The sequence below is a fragment of the Ptychodera flava genome, chromosome 10 (assembly GCF_041260155.1).
Source record: "Ptychodera flava strain L36383 chromosome 10, AS_Pfla_20210202, whole genome shotgun sequence".
NCBI classification, from domain to species: domain Eukaryota; kingdom Metazoa; phylum Hemichordata; class Enteropneusta; family Ptychoderidae; genus Ptychodera; species Ptychodera flava.
In genome coordinates, this window is record NC_091937.1 from 30,209,501 (window position 1) to 30,228,940 (window position 19,440).

The 19,440-nt window shown below is 39.7% G+C and overlaps 3 protein-coding genes across 3 annotated transcripts in view; 1 reads left to right on the forward strand and 2 right to left on the reverse strand.

Moving 5' to 3' along the window:
* Positions 1-2,052: 2,052 nt before the first annotated feature.
* Positions 2,053-8,821, forward strand: LOC139142463 (monocarboxylate transporter 10-like). Its single transcript, XM_070712402.1, has 4 exons — positions 2,053-2,678; positions 3,707-4,281; positions 6,114-6,483; positions 6,915-8,821. The coding sequence occupies exons 1-4, from the start codon at positions 2,204-2,206 to the stop codon at positions 7,292-7,294; spliced, it is 1,800 nt and encodes a 599-aa protein (XP_070568503.1). The 5' UTR covers positions 2,053-2,203; the 3' UTR covers positions 7,295-8,821.
* On the reverse strand, positions 7,984-15,701 carry LOC139142464 (nuclear migration protein nudC-like). The gene is made up of 9 exons (XM_070712403.1): positions 15,600-15,701; positions 15,099-15,176; positions 14,402-14,605; positions 13,904-14,005; positions 13,095-13,202; positions 12,464-12,658; positions 11,159-11,242; positions 10,480-10,598; positions 7,984-9,130 (listed from the first exon to the last, which is right to left on the reverse strand). The coding sequence occupies exons 1-9, from the start codon at positions 15,669-15,671 to the stop codon at positions 9,079-9,081; spliced, it is 1,014 nt and encodes a 337-aa protein (XP_070568504.1). The 5' UTR covers positions 15,672-15,701; the 3' UTR covers positions 7,984-9,078.
* Positions 15,702-16,637: 936 nt separating this feature from the next.
* The window catches only part of LOC139142465 (origin recognition complex subunit 3-like), a 39,732-nt gene continuing 36,929 nt past the window's right edge, over positions 16,638-19,440 (reverse strand). Inside the window, exons 16-18 of the mRNA XM_070712404.1 lie at positions 18,947-19,063; positions 18,209-18,294; positions 16,638-17,336 (exon numbers count right to left, since the gene is read on the reverse strand). Of these exons, the coding sequence (XP_070568505.1) occupies positions 17,231-17,336; positions 18,209-18,294; positions 18,947-19,063 (309 nt within the window). The 3' untranslated portion in view covers positions 16,638-17,230. The remainder of the gene's footprint in view (positions 17,337-18,208; positions 18,295-18,946; positions 19,064-19,440) is intronic.

Sequence of the window (19,440 nt, forward strand, 5' to 3'; positions counted from 1 at the left end):
TGTAAGATTATGGTTGAAAGTTTCACCGAGAAAAGTTTGAGCTAAAGTTTAAGTCTTTCACTTTTGAAGTACATACTACCTTAGCAATATACGGTGATACCGACATCCACTAGCAGTGACGAAAACCATGTTAAAACTCTTGACACATGAAGTTAAATGGAAAAACCCATTGACACATAATTACATGCACTGATAACATATTATCTTCCGAGATAATGGAGTATTAACCTTTAACACATTGTTATTGAAAGCAGAAGGACGTTGAAATTATACATGTTGCAAATTGCAATTTTACGATTGCGTTTCCCCAGAGATGACGGTGACAAGATATTTACAAGTTGCACAAATAGAGTGGCGACAGGTAATATCACTCCCACAGCAAAGGGAAATTATATAAATAAAGTCGAGATAATTCTGTCTCCATGTACAGTATGGTATTTTGCTAAGGTAGTATGTACTTCAAAAGTGAAAGACTTAAACTTTAGCTCAAACTTTTCTCGGTGAAACTTTCAACCATAATCTTACAAAAACAAGAATAAAATCAGGGGTCACTGTGCAAAGTTTGGGACGCAGAGAAAAAAATTGCCCGACATTTATCGATATTTGAAATTCAAAATTGACACCCTCCCTGCATTAACTCTATAGAGATCTAACAAAACTGAAACTAATTTGGGAGAATTGGATCTTGATATTGTTCAAATTTGTCAAAAGTGTAAGGTGCCTTATAGTTGAAAAAATGTTGCAATATTACAAATTACTCATAAAACGAGTGTATAACTTAAAAAGAACAGCAGATGAGCTTACATTTGCGGATTAAAACGACATAACTTCACCATCCAATTATCCCGAATTATTTCAAACCGTTTTATATTAAAAAAAAGAAGGTGAAAAGTTTTCTTACTCCAAGAGCTTTAAAATGCGCCCTCAAAAGTGGTTGATCAGAAAAGTACTGTATTGTGAAAATTTGAGAGTCAGAATATCTGTCCCCTTAGCCCATTCTGCCTTAAAAGTAGGGGAATCGATCCCAGGGATCGAGTTTGTTCTAGTCTGTAAGAGGATTATGAAGGTGTCATAGCCTTTTGTTTTTCTTTGAAATTGTTATCTTAGTAAGTAAATTTCCTTGCACGACAATCTGATGCCTGAACCATGCCTTTAAAAAGCTGACAATACCGTGACAGTAACGTAACTTCGGAACGTTAACGCAGGAACACAGAGTTCATTTACTATCGATCCACGCGTCTTGCATCAGAAACGCGTTTCTATAGTATCAGAAAGCAATGGTGTGGGATCAGAAAAACATATTTAGAAAACGTTGCCCGGTATCACAAAGCATTTACATGGCATGAGAAAACTATAACACGTATCAGAGTACGGGTTGCTAATTTAGGCAGGGATTACAAGCCATGACAACAATGTTTGCAGAAGATTTCTGTCGCCAGAAGCGAATGTCGCGCGCTATCAACTCCATCTTTTGTGTTCCATGGAGTTCCGCGTCCGAGTTGCTCACGCGACAAACGAGAAGATCAGCTCTGGGGATTCGAAACTTCAATTCTTGACAGCGGAGTGACGTCAGAAGGTGAAACACGGGTGAGCGAGTTGAGTGAGAGATCAGACGATACAGAAGAGCGAATGATACAGAAAATGTGTGAAAAAGGCAGAACTAAAAGTTATGTCATTTATGTATGTTGAAACTTTGAATACTGGTTTGGTGGTTGAAAACTCCGAACTTTAAGGCGATACCGAAGGATTCAAAGCGCGCGTTGGTTGCTATCGCTGGCAACGTTCCAAACGCAAGTACCCGGATGGCCCGCGAATAAAGCTTTACTTAAACCCTGATGTCAAAGTGTAAACTTCCCAATGAAAATACGTTGTTAAAGATGTAGTACGCGACAAAAACGTGACAGAAAAGGTTATTTGCGTAAATAATAACGGTGGCAACGAAAGAATATTTCTTCAAGAGGTGAATGATTTTTCAAATTTGTGTGCGTGCGACTACATGAAATGATGCGTTAGGTTCCATTCAAAGACGAGCGCTTCTACGCGGACGAACAATCGACAGAATAGAACGTAAACGAGCGATGGTTTTAGAACAACGTCGCTTCTCTTACAAAGAATATTTGGTCCCTTGAATGAAGCGATAGTTAGCACACGATATGAGATGAGATGAGATGGGTGACTTCGCAACAGGGAAGGACTGAGCGAAATGTCAAGCGCTAACATAGCGGATGACCTGACACAAGAAGCGCAAAAAGTTGAAGTTGGTGAGGTGAAACTTCAAACCCCTGATAGTGAGTGCGGTCTGAAACAGGGGCCTGACGATGATGGTATTGGAAAAGATGTGAGCAAGGAAGGGGACAGGGCCACAAGTGAGGCCACGTCGCTCAAGAGCCCTTTGAACAGTCTCTTAAGCCATGACGAACAAAATAACCATCAAGAGTTACCGAGCAGCGAGGTGGTACACCCGATCGAAAGTAAACAAAATGTTGCGACGGAGACCGACAAGCCCCTGATCGCTGGAACCAATGCGCCGACAAGCGATTTAACCGACGGCGGGCGATCATGGATGGCGTGTTTTGCGTCTTTTGTCATATGCACCTTAAATCTGGGCATTCACAATTCGTTCGGGGTGTTTTTTGTTGCCCTGTTGGACCAGTTTGAGAACAGTGGCGCTGAAACAGGTAATTACAGCCATGTAACCCTAGAGGTTATCCACAGAATGGATGAATTTGCTATGGATGTGAATATGGGTATATTTTTGGTTTGGTAGTTTATTTAGAAGTTGATGATGGATGGATAGGGGAGAAGTACAAAGCAGGTGTTGAAGGTATACTGTCACCTGTTCCTATTTTGCCACAGTTACCAAGGAAAGAGAAAATCTAACCAATCACAGATTTTAAGCGGGTGGCCGCTTTTTAAAAACAGCGCCCTCACATGGGCATTTTGAATACCAAAGAACGTCCCTTTGACCATATATGGGCATATTTAGATTACAGATGACTGTATACTTTTAAGGTGGCAGGCTCCTCGAAAACAATTTTCGCTCAAGCTTTCTCCAACTTGGAAACTTTCAACCATGCTCATAACCAAGAAAGAATATCGGCCAGCGTGCAAACGATGGTCTTAAAGAAAGAAATACCTAGTATTTACTATCGCTTGAAGGTCAAAATGGACACTATCGTTGCGTTGACTGTAAGGAGAAAAATGATATATGGAGCAAATAAAATCGGGTGGCACTATTGTTAGGGTAGAAAGGCGCCTCGAGAACAGTTTCCCAGATGTTCGATGTTTTATAATTCTTTTCTGGTCTGTTTCGTGTCATTTATGCAACTGCAACATGGCAGATGTTTTTTTCGTATTTGGTCAGAAGGGACAACTTTTTATACCGTGTGAAAGCTTTCGTTACGTATGAAATAGTGGTGCCGGTATTTCCTAGGAAGTAATTGATTGAGAAACTGAAAATCTATCGATAGTTGTTTGATAATTATACTCGTGATTTTCGCATCACCATCGAATTACACGTACACTCTGAACGGGAACAGACGCATGTGAGTGATACTTGACGTATTCGATTAATCAAATATGCCTGACCTTTTTTCTACGTTTTGAAAATGTGAAAATATGTCATTTCTGATACTGAGATACAAAATCAGCTCAAAAGTTCGCCCTATGGGTAAAATTAATTCGTATATCAATGTCTTTTTTCCAGCTTGGGTCGGATCGCTATCATATGGAATATCACTCGGTTTTTCTCCGATGGCAACTTACGCCAGTGCACGGTTCGGTCACAGGGCAGTCGCTGCCACAGGCGGCGCACTATGCTCGGTGGGACTTCTCTTCTCGTCGTTTGTGCCGAATCTTGGAGTGCTTTTCCTGACCTACAGCGTCATGTTCGGCATCGGGACGAGTTTTATTTACACCATCGCCATCATATCCAACAGCCAGTACTTCTCAAAACATCGTTGCCTGGCAACGGGCATCGTTTCGGCCGGCGGTAGTTTCGGCACCTTGGTGATGACTCCTTTCTCTCAGTATCTCGTTTCGACATACGGATGGCGGAGGGCTTGGAGAATCGAGTGCGCGCTCTTGGCCGTCACGTTCGTCGCCACACTTTCTTATCGTTCCAGAGTCCGATCATCGTCGGAACCGACGACGAACGTTCCAGCTTCTTCTATTAGGACATATATAACAGACTTTTGGATCTGGAAGGACCGAGTGTTCTGGGTTTGGACTGCGGCAATGTCACTCATCTATATGGAATACTACTTGCCTTACGTTCATCTGGTGAGTAGTTTTTGTTTAATCACATTTAATAGCTGAGAATGTAAAGGAATAAGAAGAAATAACAATATCGGAAATATTTGAGGATAATTGCATGATAATCATACAGGCACACTCTTTATTTTACCCTGTTGCCACACTTGAACGAACATTTTATCACTTTATCCGAAAAATGTTTTGTCAACAAAACTGATGGGGTCATATCTTTTTCTGTTTGATAGCTTCAGTACAACATGTACAGTGGTAATATAAGTCGCGCAGCCGATTACAAAAGGCACAATTCGTCTTACAATAGTTTCAAAATTTGAGGTAAATAAAGCAAGCCATGGAACCGGTCAACTTGAGTGACCTCACGCACATTTAATATTCAGCTAGAATATTCATTTCAAACGGATCGTTTTCAAGATATGGAGAAATATTTTAGCCTAAGGTAGAATGCGCCAAGGGGACAGATATTATGACTCAAATTTTTACATTACTTTCCTGCTCTGCCCTATATGTTGGCTCCTTTTGAAGCTCATGGAGTATTAAAGGTATACTGTCACCTGTTCCAATTTTGCTACAGTTACCATAGAAAGAGAAAATCTAACCAATCACAGATTTTAAGCGGGTGGCCGCTTTAAAAAACAGAGCCCTCACATGGGCATTTTGAATATCAAGGAACGCCCCTTTGACCATATATGGACATGTTTAGATTACAGGTGACTGTATACCTTTAAAACAAACATTCAGTGCCTTTTGAAAATCGAAATTTAATTGTTCCCCTTAGAGTTAACACAGTGGTCGCCATTTTGAAATCAAGCGTCGATAAATACTAGGTATTCGATTCTTTAGGACCCAAATTTGCACAATGAGCCCCTGATATTTATTCTTGCTTTGTAAAGGGAGTTGTTGAAAGATTCCTTGAGGAAAGTGTGAGAAAAGTTTAAGTATTTCAATATCGGGGCGCGTTACCTTGAGCTGTTGCGTTGGTGCGCGAGAATTAAATTACTTTAGAGGTAAGAGGTCGCCGGAACTATGCTAAAAGTCGTATGGAACCCATACGACCATGTAAGCCCTGTATCAAAGGTACTTTTATTAGCGATAGCAATAGATAAAAGTTAAAGCACATGATACCGAAGGATTCAAATAGCTAAGCAACGGTTGCTAAGGGTAATTTCCAAAATCAATCAAAATGCAAAGTTTTCATGGTTTTCTTTGCATAACAAAGATTATAGAACCATACGATTCCAAAAGACGCACGTTTGTGGCGCGATTGGTCAGTGACGTCACAGATATACAAATTTTTACAACTCTACTTTAAAACGTTTCAGCTCCTACAAATTTGCACAAAATTTTCCAAATTTCAGAGTGTAACACATGAGATACCTGTTTAGAGCCCTAGCATGGATTAGATAATCTGTTAAAGAAGAAACGATTTTGAACAGGAAATATCTACTGTGCCATTTCGTGAAAGTCTGAAGGGTTTTACGGCGATATCTCATAAACGGTCCGGAATTTTTAGAAACGCATGCTTATCTATATTTCATGTATGACTTCAATAACCCTACCGAAAGTCAGCTTAAAGTGGTTAACAATTGAGAGAGTTGAAAGATTTTGAGCATTTTCAAAAAACCGTAGAAAACAACGGAACGGGTAAGATTTTGCACGTGCAAAAGTGCGGGTTTGGAACGTTGCCAACCAATGCGCGCTTTGAATCCTTCGGTATCGCCGCAAGCGTAGTTCCGACGACCCCCCTCCCTTTAACCCCTCCCTTTACCCCCTCCCTTTACGCCCTCCCCTTTACCTTGCAAGTTACATATAATTTGTCGTTTCATCTTATCGATTTCCATCAGATAAAGTTTTCGGAGCTTCATGGCGTCTCGGCAAATGACGGGGCCATGTTGATATGCTACCTCGGCATAGCCACAACCATCGGCCGAATAGTCTTCGGAAAACTTTGTGACGTCACCAAGGTGAATCGCGTCTACATCGACCAAGCGTCCATGCTGATAGGCGGTGTAGCCACGTTACTGTTGCCATTGGCGACGGAATACCCATGGATGGTCGTGTACGTGGTCTGCTACGGTTTTGCGGATTCGATATTCACCACGTTGCTCCCGGTCATCACGCAGGATTTAGTCGGAGCGGAGAGAATGACGGATGCATGGGGTATTATGTTGGCCTTTTGCTCCGTGGCGTACACCCTTGGACCGCCAATAGCAGGTACACCTGATTCGTCTGTAAACGCAATGTACCTGCTACGGTTTGCCCATAGATAGCAGTTTCTCCACTGTCTATGGTTTGTCTCAGTATCCCATAGATATTTGCATGTTGGTAGTTTCCGCAAAACCGGCGACTCATATCGTCCCAACTTTTTTATAACCGTTTAATGACAACATGAAACTATTATACTAGCGTGATGATAAATGCCTATGCGTGTACATGTATTGAAAAGTTGAACGATTGTGCTAACTTCTGGTCTACATGCATGTTGTACTATACTTCTATACTTTGCTTTTACAACACCAAACTTTGGCACACGTGGTTCTCCACTATCTATAGTATTAATCAATCAATCTCTCTCTCTCTCTCTCTCTCTCTCTCTCTCTCTCTCTCTCTCTCTCTCTCTCTCTCTCTCTCTCTCTCTCTCTCAGGGTGGATATACGACGCCCGCAACTCCTACGACCTGGCATTTTACTTCGCCGGATCGCTCTCCCTGATCGGGGCTCTCCTGCTCTTCTTGTTACCCGTGGCGAAGAAGTCGACAGTTCGTTCCGTAAGCAAGAAGCAGTCCGCGGACGTCGTCACTAACGTCACCTACTTCGAGAATCCGACTTACGAGAGCCAGACGGCGACCGAGCCGGCGCCGGTGCAGAGTACATCAACCGCCCAAGATCGTTACTCAATTGAATGCTTTGACGTGATTTCCCTCAAGTCGGAAGGGGAGGAGACCCCTCCCGCTAAAGAACTTGGCGAAGCTGCACAGTCATCGGTCAACCCGCTCATAGAAGAGTGTGATGGCAGTATCATATGATATTTTGCATACTTTTGTAAAATGGTGTGATTTCAACGGAAAAAATATAAAATCACTGATAAAATAACTTTATTTTATGATTTTGAGCGATTTTGCTTAACTTATTCAGACAGCCATTAAACAGAACTGTTACCGACTTGTTTTTGGAAGATGATCACAAAAGCTGACACCTTAAAAATGGGTACTGTCCATTAGTACAGACACTTAAATTTAATTTCGACCTTTCACACTTTCTTTTCAACCTAAAGTGTTACAATTGAGAGAGAAATCTTGTTGAAGTTTTCCATAAAAATGTGTGAATGGAATTTGGACCAGAAGGATGACCTGGTTGGGGGAGGGGGAGAGACAGAGCAGAAAGCAGAAAGATGAAAAAGTGAAAAGGAAACCACACATTCTTTTCACTGTGGTCTCTCTTCTTTCAAACACACACACACACTTCTCTGTTATGAAAATCCATGCATTTTTGGCGGACGTCTCCAAAACAGATGACAAAAGCCTTCATTGGTTTCTTAAATTCCCTAGAAATATGTACCCAGCAATAGCCCATAAACAGCATTCTTGCATTCTCAAAATCATGTAAGTCTGGTTCGATGCAAGCATTCGGTGCCCCAAGTCGATTTGACTCATCTGTTTGTGTATATGTATGATGGCCAGAAGGGACATATTTAACACATGAATAATACTGTACATAAAGAAAAATGAAGCGCTTTTATTTTCTGCTAGCATTGTACAAATGAACATCAGATTGATGCCTACATAGAGCGAAAAAAGTACTAGATATTCAAAACTTGGATAAATATGACGGGCAGAGATGCATCACTTCTCACTGTCCTTCAACCTGGTTCTCTTTTTTAGCTGACAGAAACTTGACCAACTTTCTTCTTACTGAACGCAGTAGGAAGTGATGCTAGTTTACTACATTGAGTTGAGGTGTAGCCAGAAGTGACGGTGACTCTACCACTGAAGTCAAACTTTCTATGATCTACATTAAACTCTGGATACTATATGACTGGAATTAAGTGAAATTTGACAATGTAATCAACTTAAAGGTCTTGTTTGAAATTCCTTCATTACACATATATCCCCTTGTCTGATTTCATGACAGTTATATTGTATGACGCTCAGAAAATCGCAATTAAGTTTTATGAGACTGCATCACATACGGAAATCTGGTGCTGGACTGCCTAGCTTAGTATCTTTTGATTCCCACCAAGATATAAAATTTACAATCATGCATTCTTCTTAAAACACAAAAGTAATTAGAGATAGCATGAAAAAGTCATAGCAGCCTTTTGGAATGGTACTTATGTTGTAGCTCTACAGCAATGCATTAAAATCATATTTTTTACAGCATGTCACAAGAGGGCGCTGTTTCCAATGGTGCTCTAAATGTAGTCTATATTAGAGAAACATCAGAGGTTGTTTGAAAGAAAATTGTGGAGAAACAACAATGCCTATTTCATCTACAACAGATTTTCCTATCAGCTGAGTCACATGAATTGCAATAAAGCAAATGTAACTCATGAAGTTTCAAAGATTTTCCTACACCCATCTAATTCTGATGACGCCGATAGTGTAATACTGAGTATTCATACATGGTGAAAATGACATATTGCATACAGCCTGTATATATAGTATTGCAACAGCAAAATCTGAAAGTGGTGAATTCTAGCAACAAATTGTTCTTCTGAGGTAATTTTTGCAAGGTTCTCACTGATTTCTAGTACAGCTTGAGATGATTCCTGTTAAGTGTCTTAGGGACCTGGATGTCTTTTTTCTCTCTATCACGAAAACTTTGCCTTGGAGAAATCCATCTCTGGATGCTGCTTCATAAACCTGTTGGATGCAAACAGAAGCAAAGTTGCATCATTTTGAAGTTTCCCTCAGTGCTTTCTTGTTATTGTTTGGACCCGGGTAGAAGAAAACACACAAAAAATTTGACCTCTGACCTTTGAACAGATCAATGAGGGTCAAAAGGCAAGTTCACACTTTTCCCCACACACAGGAGTACATTGTAATGTTTTACCATAAACACCAGTCTGATAATAGATTTGCGCACATAGCTGCTATGTCTTTTACATTGACCCTCTGCCACCCAAAATAAAACTAGCAGGAGGGTTATAAAGTGTCACCTAGGTACTCAAAATCCCGGGGAGGTACTTCCATTACTTGCACATATGTATACGTGCCGCCCAATGGGGTGGGTATTTCAGCAACTTGGTCTAAAATGGGGGTATCATCACAGTAAACCAGGGTCTAAAATGGGGTCGATTTTTGAGTGCCACACAAGAACAAATTCGAACTGTCAGTTCCTGTCTTCCTTGCAGGGTTTTGAGCTGCACTCAGTAAGCATCGATATCTTTTTGTGTGGCAGGAGAACCATTAAAGAGACCCCCTGGCTTTAGCCAAAGTAAATATAGACTTTGTTTTAAAACACTGTCGCTAATTGGTCAGAACTCTAAATATGGAAGAATTTTGCCCAATAGAAAATATCGAAACAAACTAGCAGTGCCTTATGGACGAATGGCGAGGCTTCTTGTAGTTTGGAATTTTAAAATCACCAGTCAGACTGTAACTGCAGATAACTGATAATTTAAACTTTGGTGAGGGTGAAAGATAGTTTCTTTCACTCAAATTTTTTAGTATTTCAAAAAATGTTTCGGAAATCATGGCTTGGCCAGCAACAACATAGCCGTAAATGCAGTATAGTGGTAGGCTCTGCCGGTAATGTCATACAAATGCTTGCTTTTTACCCGATAACGTTTTTGCAAATTTTAACACTATGACTTTTGACCTGGGTCAAAGGTCATAAGGTCTAAAAGGGGGTCCCAAAATAATGAGATTTTAGGTCTAAAATGGGCCCCGGTTTTTTATGTGCGGCCCGCACACCCCTACCACTTTTCAGAGCAAGTACCCCCCCTGAGCTCAAAATGCAGCATAAAAAGAAAGTGGAGCGGAGTCTGAATCAGGAGGCCCCCTAAGCCATTACTGATGTGTCACTTACCGCAGAAAATTCTCTTTGACTAAAGGTAGTATGTGCCTCGAAAGTGAAAGACTTAAACTTTCCCTCAGTGAAACTTTCAACTGTTCCCTTACAAGCTTCTCTAATCAAAATTGTAAAAATCACTTCAGGAAATTTTTCCGTTTCTTGAGATCATTCAAAGATCACTCCTAAAGACACCTACTTATCAAGAATGTCTTTCTTCTTCTGCTCATCTGATGTTGGTAAGCCCATCTCCTTTTGCCTCTGGTCGTACATCATTTTTTCCACCATACCCCGAGTTTCTCCATCTAAATCACTCAACTGTGAGATAAAAATTCCGTGAATAAAATGTTGCATGTTAGTGGTGGCAACATCAGACGTTGCAGTGTATCCAAGTTGACAGACTTCGAGAAAGTACGGACTATTTTGCTTACAGAGATTTGACATACAAACAGTGTGCTGTCTGCACTCATTCAATGCACCAATGACTTTTTGAAGCAAGAAAATTTCACATATCCCATGAATTGGTGCCGGTTTGATTCAAAAAATCTTCAAGAAATGTTGACAATCGACTCACACAGTTCAGAAATCTTAAAAGTTACAGAGTACATAGTATAGGAAACAACACAGTTCATTATTTACTTCACAGTTGATATTCTGCAACTGTTTCCATCTCTGTAACAATGACAGTTTCACACTTGACAATCAAATTCTCCACGCTGAGGTTACAGCTTACAGGAGATAATTCAATTTTGTCACATGAGTGTCCTAATTTCTGCGTAGATAATAAACCTGTTTGTGCCACCAAATTCAGTGTAAAGATCAGAGGATTTTGTGCTGTGAGAGTACTGTCATTGTGTAAATATGAAAACTATCATTACCTTGGAATTTTCAGGCTGCACTTTTTTGGTGTTAATCTCGGGATCTGTTTTGACGAGACGACTCCACCACTCCATTTTATTAACCTGGGGAAGAACGTAAATGCTTGACAGGTAAAAATCTACAGCAAACGATTGTACTGAAAATAGCAAACCCATGATTTCACCCTTTGCACCCTGACCCCTGGTGACCTATGACATCATGCTGACATTTTTGTCCGAGCCGGGTTAAAAGGGTTAAGATGGTTTGCACTTTGAAATAGAAGACTTGCTGTAAAAACTTTTGCCCAAGCTTTCAAGATCAAGAATATAAGTCAGGAGTCACAGAGTAAAATTCGGTACAAGAGAAACAAAGTACCCAATATTTACCGATACTTGAAATTCAAAATGGTCACCATTTCTGTGTTAACTCTATGGGGAAATGGAACATTTTTGAAAAAAAGGGTGAAAACTTTTTTACTCCATGAGCTTCAAAATGAGCCCCCACAAGTTGTGGACCAGTAAAGCACTGTATAAGTTAGAGAGTCCAAATATCTGTCCCCAAGGTGCAATCTACCTCCAGATAGAATCTTGGTACATATACACAGCACTTAAAGCACAGTAAACTACAGAAAGTTGGAGAATGTCTAAAGCATATGCCACAATAGCACATTTTATCTAGAAAGGAGTATACATGAAAATATCAACTCTTTGCTAGAGTTATCCTTCACTTCATCTGATCCAAACTGACTACACATGCCTTTGAATGTTGAAGTTGCTAAGAGAAGGATCAAAAAGATGCATTCTCATCTTGGCTGCTGCATACAATGTGTATATAATTTCCGACATTTTTATTCTATGCTGGGAAACATACTCTTGATGCCCATACACTGACTGCATGACACCCATTGTTCACTTGTAGAAACACCATAAAACAGAACTTTACCTTCACAATAATAGGGCTGTTTGTGAATGACGTCAGAGTTCTCTCATTAATATGCATAAATAAACATTTCTAAGAAAATTGAGATTCCATTTATGGAAATTAAACATGCAAGAACGATGAAAATACAACTTTATAGGCAACTAAAAATGTAACAATGAAGACTAGAAGAGACATATTTACGACTCAGACTGCAAGCTACAGCAATATCTACACATGCAACACTGATAAATTTTGTTCATTTTAAAGCAGAAGTGTCCGATGTCGCCCTGCGTGCAGCTATATTTAGTAACAAACATATAAATGCAATGAGTGGTATTGACTTTGAAGTCATGATTGGAAAGAACATGTGCAATTTTAGGAAATATGCATCGATTCCCACAAACCTTTTCAATTGTCAGCACCAGAGTCTTTCTGTCTTCAATGATCCAGCAACATTCTTCAATTTTCATTTCATTGTACGTCTCTCCATCCACAATGGGCGGGTGACCTTTTAGCCCTATCTTCAAGTGTTTTTTTCTAATCTCAACAATGACGTCTCTCGGTTTAACGGGAAAGGTGACTTGGAATGGAACCCGGAGCTGTGACAGAAAAAGCGGTGTCATTATCAGGAAATCTCATCAATTTCACTCATGATACAAGACACATAAATGGATCATTCAGGAATGCATGACACTTTGAACAGCTGCTTTCAATAGCGTGATATTCTCAGAGTATTCTAAGCATATACTTGACAGACTTGAAAGAGAAAATATTTCCACTTGGAAGCCTCCGAACTGCCATGAAGTTATGGTTGCAAATTGACATAAGAGCGTGTCCTTGTTTTGTGACCGTTTTTTGTCAAATTCTAAGCTATTCCCAAACTGTACAGTTGACAGCAATGCCTGAAGCATAATGAATTAAGGTCTGTATTGCGGACAAGACTTCATTTGTCTTGAAACTAATTTCCTGAAAAAGGTAGGACATATATAGTCCTAGACAAGGAATATGAATGCCAGTGTCAAGAGCTGTACAAACCTCAAGTTCACTAAGCGTTTGAGTCCATTTGTAATTTGGTAGATCGGCACCGTTGCCGGAATTTGGTTTCATTTTTCCCTTGTCTGCTTCGTCTTCATCAGAATCATTCTGTAAAAAGACACACAGACATTATACAGATGACCTTTACATCCCCATAGTCCTTTGTAGAAATCCACCTTTACAGTGGAAAACAATATGGTTGTACCATATGTAGCGTTGATAAGGGGAAAGTTATGATGTACGAAATATCAACTGGGCATTTTCTTTGGAATCTGTGTATGATTACAATCAATTGCAAAACATATATTATCGTCTATCTTTTACCCTTTGAGTGTTGTAATATTTTCCCACCAAAATTATAATACAACATTTTACAAATTGTTATGATTTACTTTCTCTATTTTTTTTTACTATTTTAGACCAAACAAACATCACTTTTCATTGGCTATTGTTTTTGATCAAAATTTTTTGGAAAAGTCTGACCAAAAAAAAAGATTGACAGAGTCATATTTTATAAACACAACAAACAATTGACTTTTGCACTCGGATGGTTAAACAGTAGGTCTCAATTTTTCCCTCCCAGATACAACTGAGACATATGTACTCATGGGGAACTCACAGTGACAATTATTGGGGCAAATGTCTCACTTTGTTTTGCGTCAACTCAAAAACAATGGCTTGGTTTAACCTATAACAATGGACAACTCCTACACTTTTAGTATTGCCTGAGACTATTGCCATGGTGAAAATATTTCATCTCTGAAAGCTAAGAGGATTGCATGAAAGTCTCAGAAAAAACACATTCTTACATCCTCCTTTTTCTCTTTCTTTTCTGCCGCTGCATCACCATTAGCAGTAGCGCCTTCCTCAGTAGCTCCTTCCTCTATTTTGTCTTCTTCTTTCAGTTTTTTCTATTGGAGCAAACGAGACAGGTGAAAATAAGTAACATACTGTGAATTGGTAATTTGTATAGTAGGTCATTGGTTGCTTGATTTTTCCATCAGTGATCAAGCAGAGTCTCATTAGCATTACCATATTAAATCATAGACTGCTGCGTTCAGCCGACTTCAAGCCTACTGTGTTCTGGATGGATGTTTTCATTGAAGTCGCTCAAAAAATTTACACTCATGGTCAACTACTACATAATTACCCAAGAAATTCCGGCAGCATTCTTACTTGAAGAACTTAACGTTATCATGATTACATATTGAGGATTGGAATAGTCGTACTTTGCAGTGTAACATGACTTTCATCAGCAGCAATTTCTTTCTTATTTCCCATGTTCATAACATCCATGCCAATTTTACCTCATCAAGCTGTTGTTGTAATCTTTCTGCTTCTTCATCTGTGAGCTCTTTGATTTTGGGTTCATTTTCTTCCTGTCGTTTCTTCTCTGCTAGTTTTGCTGCTTTCTCTGCTTTGGCCTTTTCTGCGGCCGCAGCTTCTGCTTCCCGCTTTTTCCGCTCAGCGTCAGCGAGCTCTTGATGTCGCCTAAACTTCTCTATTATCAGCTGTACAGAAAGATGGTGTACATAATGATACACGTTTAGTACAATAGTCAGTATTTTATTTCACTTGGGTGTTTGCTCTCAAGTCGACTCAACTCAATGAGTACAGATGGCAGTTGATTTTGAATTGACTTTGTGCCCTAGTCATTTTCAGCTGTAAGGAGTACAGTTGACCATCGATATGGGGTTTACGATTCTAACATTATCTGGGAGCAGGATTATGGTGAAATATGCACACTGTAAGGCGAGATTGCTAATCATGCGGCCCCGGTGTGCCTTATGCGTGCACTACAGATCTGCAGTGCAGTTTTACGTGGGCAAGGTATAGGATGGGATTGTAGCCTTGGTAGGGCATCGTGCAAGCCGCACGACCCAGCCCACCGAAGCTACAATTAATTATTGCAGCTGACGATGGCTCAATCATGTCAATGGTCGCACTCGGCCATAGACCCTTGAGCCAATGTCCTGGTCAAAACGAAATAGGTGAGCTACCTACCTTTTCTGCAGCGCCCTTTTGTCCTCCAAGGTAGAAGTCTGTTTTTCTTCTGAGGAAGGAGAAGACGATGTCTACTAACTGGTGAAGAGAGAATAGGAAATATCAACGAATGACGAAATGTCCCGCTTTGATTGTGAATGGTTGCATCGGTCGTCAGGGCTTGTTTACCTACACATTTCGTTCCTTTTTTAATAGTTTACGACGGATTTTCCATTAAAATTGATATTATAGCATTTATACAACTCAGACTCTACCAGGAATATTTGCGTGACATTAAGAAAAATCTTCCAACTACAAGTACGTGAAAAAACAAACCCCGGAAATGGACAGCAGCGCGTGGGTCAGAACGCGACAACGAACATGACATGTTCTCCCATGTCGGAACATCGTAAAAGTTCCGTGGCGGGTGATGGCCTAAACGTTCGGTTTCCCAAACCAAGGCAGGCATAATCATTGTATTAGTATTCAGAAGGAAACTTGGAAAGAAGGCAAATAGTATACCTCTTGGACGCCACCATCACATTGCTGGGCCATGTGAAGCAGCATGCCATCGAATCTTTCTGGGTCCGCCATTTTGTTTAAATATTGAAAGTACGTGTGTGGACTTTGGTGGCGCTGTTCGCTGCTAATAATATGGGTCACGTCAGTGGAACACCATGGGGGTGACACCTGGGGGGGGGGGGGGCTGCTTGCTGCCTGATGGCATATCTTCCCTCCTTCCTTGTCTATGCAAAGCAGTTTCCTGCTCCATGATTAGTTTTAGATTTTCTTTTGGTGTTATATGAGAGAGTTTACTGATACATTAAAAAGTCAAAATTTCTACCACAATCATCAAATTGTATTAGAAATTTCAATGGCAAGGTGTATTTATATTCCATAGCAACCTACAGCTGGTGTCTCTGACAATAAAGTTAATGAATGCAGACCTATAACAATCCTGAAAATATGGAAGAAAATTTTCAAGCCCCTTTAATTTCTCTGCACCGTCCCTATACTGTTTGCAAATGGTATCCAACAGGGTGAAGCATCAGCTGCCATGCATCACTACAAACTTTCAAGATGTAAATTTTACAGGTAGGGATGTGAAAAGAATGTTCGCTACCAGTGTAGTGCAGGAGCAATCTGCGAAATTTGATTTGTTGAAATTGCTGTAAATTATGAGGAAACAATTGGTTGCAACAATTTTGTATGATGGAATCAACATGTTAATTAGTTTGGCCTCCTTCAAATCTGATGCAAAATGGCACACAATAAAAAAAACATTTCAAAAGGTCTCAACTCATATAAACATGTATTTGGTCATCCATGGTAAAATTCATACGATGAGAGCAAACACATACTGTAAAATTTTGCTATTATCTTCTGCGTAGTTTACAAATGTAACAAACACTGATTCGGCTATTGTGAACTTTAATTTACCATGTACACATATATATTGATTTATTACAAATGAATTGCACAAAGTAAAATACCAGTATGTCTTCACACAAGTTTTAAATCATTCTCAAACACTCATACATCATATCAAAAACTGGAGACTTGCACAATTAAAATTGAGATTTTACTCATAACATTCAAACATACGACAAAGTCTGTTATTTTTATCATATTATATTTGTATTTGCTATATTATGAAAATACAGTACAAAATGGCAGTGAAAGATGGCAAATATGTAAAAAAATATAAATTTAACCTGAAATAAGAGAAGACTGGTACATTTCCTTCCGAATATGAATGATTCAGTAGAGATACAATAGTTTCCTCACATTAGAGCAAGTTCTTATACCTGTTATATATATCGGAGAGGTACTGTCAAAATGGTGGCTAAAAACTTCACACATTGTAATTTCCAACAATAGCCTTGCATGTTATTGTACTCCACAACCATCAAAAACAAGGTTTGACGCCAAGAAATATCACAATATTTCATACCCTGTACACCACTGGACCCCCTTCCTCCCCTCCCCAACCACCCTCTTCCAATTTTCTAAAGTTCTACTCCTTGAAGAGCATCTACCGGTATTTCATTCAGGGCAGCAATACCATCACAAGTTGGCCGACACTTTTGTTCCCAGAGAACTATACTCATTTTGACGACTACAAAAAAGATTCCACAAGGTGTATGAATATTTCAGCATCCTCCCCAGGTTAATCTGGCCACATGATCTGTCTTCTTCTTGGTCGGTTTGATGAAACCAAGGAACTGTAATTCAGAGACAGCACGGATAAAACGTGCACTGAAATATTCCTGTTAAGGAAACAAATACTGTGTGGTACTATGTTCATGTTCCATGGTTTTTGTTTTACTGCCCTTGGTAAAAATGTCAAATCTGTACCAGAGCAGATATTTGTTTTTCACTGCTGTTATCCCCATTTCCTGGTACATCAGTTCAGCCACACCATCAAAACAGTAGGGCCAAACCAAAGATTACAAGCACAATGGTATATTGTAAAAGAGCAATCTATGAGTGATTCTTGCTAAGATATTTTCTCGGTACAGAAACACAAATCAGAATTGAGTTTGTTACTATGTTAAACTTCATGTAGAATAAATCAGATAGGCCTAAACTTATTCATTGTTTCTCATGTGAATGAAATTGCAGAAGCGCTGATTAGTTTATACAAGTTCAATAAGATCAAAATGAAATCACGAAAGCAATATGTTAACATGCCAGATAACCTTTGAGTGTCAAAGTAAATTTTTGTCACAACGAAAATTTTTGTCACCTGTATAAAATGGAACCAAGGTAATTTTTGCAAATTTTCCGCAAGATTTTGATCAAAAACTGTTATGTAACAAATAAAAAGTGATGTTCATTTGGTCCAAATTGCCAAAAAACTCATAAAAATTGGCACTAAAATTTTGTTTGGAAACTTTACAGTACTCAGAGGGTTATGAAACCCCTGTAAATGGGGAAGAACTCTGTAAAAATGTTACTCATTTACTAAGTAACTTAGCGATATCTTTCCACTTGAGAAAATTATAACCAGCAAGTGTATTATTTTCAAACAGGTCCAACATTTGCCTCTGTGAACTCGAACACTTCAATATATTAATACTCCTCTATTTCATATGGACATCTGTGCACTAGATGTTTGTAAAGGATACTGTAGGACTTGGTCAGGACTTTGCTGGGATTTGTCTTTTTTCACATCTTCATCTTCATCATCTTCACCAACCACTGTGATGAATGCCTGCAAGTAACATGAAGGAAACACTGAGGTCATAGTAGTCAGTGAATGCCATTCAACATATCTCACAGCTCCAACTGAGGGCACACTTTGGAAACTCTGCAGGTCATAGAAGTCAGTGGGTGGACTTGATTGGGACGCCCCGGTTCATCTGACCGGAGTATGACCGTTTCTTTCCGTCACATGGTCGGGGTCATCCGGTGGATTCTCGCATCAAGTGGCCGCCAAATTGTATTCGTCTGCCCCGACCAAAATGATCGGGCTATTCGGGGATCCCCGAATAGATGCGCACGCAGAATCCCTGACCCAATCGAGTACGAACTTAGTTGGCTCGGGTGCACTGGTCTACACCGGTCGTCCAAATCAAGTCCACCCACCGAATTCATACAACATATCTCAAAGCAACCACTGAGGGCACACTTTGCCAATCGATTCATGGTACCCTAACTAAATGACAGGTAGAGTATAGCTACCTGCCATTTGTCCAGAATTCATTTGCTTTGACATTGTTTGAATCAATTGAATAAAAAACAGGACGTCAGCCATTCAGATTAAATACTGGTATTAATATTCCTCAAGATGAATGGACAGAAACACACAGAGACAATCAAGGTAAAATGAAACCAGATCTTTGTACATCAGTGGACATTCTCACCTGAAGCCAGTCATAGAGATTGATGAGTCTACCACATTCCAAGTGTAGTTTATATGCAATACAGACATCAGGTGAAGTCACTGGTATACCGACAGGCTCAGCCTCACAGCAGTCGCACTAAAAAGAATGTTGATAGAAAAAGCATAAAAATCACTACTTTAAAAAGAACTTGTCACTGAATATATGAGTGGGTTTACCTTGACTAGAAATAGAATTGTGCAAGTATTTATGTCTCAATTGCTCTATGTTGAAGAAATCATGTGATGCTTGTACAACACACTGCGATACACTACTTGTTAGGCAATACACACACTGTTATTGATAGAATGATACTCTTTGTAACTCCACACTCAGGAAAGTCTGCCAGTGGCAACAGGACAATCTCAGACATTAAATGTACATGTACAGTATCAACGTGCTTTGGCTTAAGGTACTAGTTCACAATCTGAGGATGGTGAGTTTGAGGGCTGGGTATGGCGTGGTTAGTAGACTTA